Consider the following 2,086-nt stretch of genomic DNA (forward strand, 5'->3'; position numbering starts at 1 on the left):
GAAATGGCAAGTGTGTGGCTGGTAAATGGAGATGGTGTGATTCGCAACAATAGAGTGTATGAAATTGGTGTGGGCTGCCATGCTGTGACAGCAGTGATGACAGTATTGCAACAAGAAGATGCAGAAAATGGTGGGATATGCAGTGATTGTGATCTTGGAGCCAATCAGAGAGGGGAGGTTGCGGAACCAACTGATGCAACATGTGCACAGTGGGCAGGTGCTAGGTTGTGAAGTATGTTCCAGGATATTCAACTTCAACTGTATATCTTCAGCAGAGCACCTGCTCAGGATGACCCTTTGCTGTTAAAGCCCGGGGCACATCCTATGGCAAAAAAGGTTCAAAAGTGCAACCGAGCTTTTATGCCCAAAACCAATTAGTTCAAACCACATCATGAAGAACACCATTGCTATCCATGGTAATGAACCGACAATGCCTTGCATGACTATTACTCGAAAAGTTTGCACCTTCACAACAGTTTTCATGGCTATCCATGAATCATGCCATAGGGAGGAGGAAACTGTAGTTGCCTTTTCAATTAAATCATGTCTTTCAGAGCTATCACCAGTTCCATTGGCAAAGAGGGGTGCCCTTCTTGGGTCAATGACAAACATGAAAACAAGTAATCCAATAAGTGAACTAAAAAAAAAGCCATCATAATAAATGCACAGCGCCATCCAAGCACCCCAAAAAAATTCTTGCCCAGCCATCATCGTTGCTATAACACCTCCTCCAATACCTCCAGCTGAACCAACAAGGCTCAACAATCCAAAGCCTGTTCCTCGCACACCATCAAGATAGCTATCAGCAATAAAGGAATGAAGTGTTGGTGAGACAATTGCCAAACAAAATCCATTGATTGCCCTCCAGAATGCAACTTGAAGGAAGTGCTGACTGACACCTACTGCAGCTGTTGATAAGGCCCAACATAAAGTGCCCATCGCAAGAACAGTGGAGCGATCATAGTGAAGGACTAATACACCTGCAACTGGTGATGCTAATGCCCCAAATATTTTTCTTGTCTTTATGATGCTCCTGTGAGATCTGGAGGAGCGAACCCGAGAACGAGGGAAGAGGCCAACCATCGAGATCAACGCACCACCATCTCCCTTAATAACCGAAACGACGGACCACCAATCGTCGCCTCTGAACCCACGCTTCCAACATCGTCGCTAGTGAAAACGAATAAAATAGAGGGCTCATTGGCAATTAATCATTCTGCACAATGAAGAAGAAAAAGAAGAAGAAGAAGTGGTGGGGAGGAGGAAAGAAAATCAATATAATCGAGAGTAGAGGATCAGAGGGAGGAAGGATGAAGGAAATAGTTGCAGAAGTGGGTAGGCCATGTTGCTACAGTCACACACATATAGAGACCACTAGGGTGTAAACGATGAGAACTGGCCATGAAATCTGTGAAAACTACTGTAATATTTCCAAGAAACATTATAACATAAAAAGGCACACGATCCCAGCAATTGGAGTATGCACAGGTCAACTTCGTTCTGATCATTTGACACTCTATTAAGGATATGATCAGTTAGCGTAGCATCAATGAATGACAAGGGAGAATAAGGAAAATGGACATCTGCAATCTATTGAAGAATATCGTTGCTATTTTTAAGGCAGACAATATCAAGGTGCGGAATTGTGATCAGATCACCTGACGCATTGGCCAAAGATAGCATGACATAGACGATAATCAAAGCAAATCTGCTCTCAGAGGGTGGCTTGTCATCAGAGATTTGTGGTATGGAAGGCAATGCAACAGGTATCATACATGGTGAATGCCTGAAGAAGCAAAACAACCTAGGGGAATGCAGAACAACCAATGGCGAGAATCTAAATCAATCTCTATTTAGAAGTTCCCTGTACAATATACTTTTTAATGCAGGAAAAATATTTAAACAACAAAAGTATAAGGTGCTTGGAAAAAGAGATTGTCATTATGCACAAAATAAAAGAAAAAGAGATTCAAATATTATCATTCAGGAGCTTGGAACAAAAGAAACCTGGTGTTGGCTGAATGGGCATAAGGCAATGGAGCAGGCAGAGCATGAAATCAAATACACATCAGAAATTAGATGGAAA

General features: G+C 42.3%; 1 protein-coding gene across 1 annotated transcript; it reads right to left on the reverse strand.

Annotated features, from left to right (window-relative positions):
• Nucleotides 1–268: 268 nt before the first annotated feature.
• On the reverse strand, nt 269–1,083 carry LOC149829909 (uncharacterized). Its single transcript, XM_090015333.1, has 2 exons — nt 466–1,083; nt 269–322 (listed from the first exon to the last, which is right to left on the reverse strand). Exons 1-2 carry the CDS (start codon nt 1,081–1,083, stop codon nt 269–271), a joined length of 672 nt encoding a protein of 223 aa, XP_089871459.1.
• Between the last annotated feature and the right edge of the window lie 1,003 nt (nt 1,084–2,086).

The sequence above is a fragment of the Nuphar pumila genome, chromosome 8 (genome assembly GCF_984573655.1).
Source record: "Nuphar pumila chromosome 8, dmNupPumi1.hap1.1, whole genome shotgun sequence".
Lineage (NCBI taxonomy): Eukaryota > Viridiplantae > Streptophyta > Magnoliopsida > Nymphaeales > Nymphaeaceae > Nuphar > Nuphar pumila.

Coding starts and splice junctions, on each gene's coding strand:
- LOC149829909 (XM_090015333.1), bottom strand. CDS start 1,083: ATGGTTGGCCTCTTCCCTCGTTCTCGGGTTCGCTCCTCCAGATCTCAC. Junction 323..465: donor CCATGAAAACTGTTGTGAAG/GTGCAAACTTTT, acceptor TTTTTGCCATAG/GATGTGCCCCGGGCTTTAAC.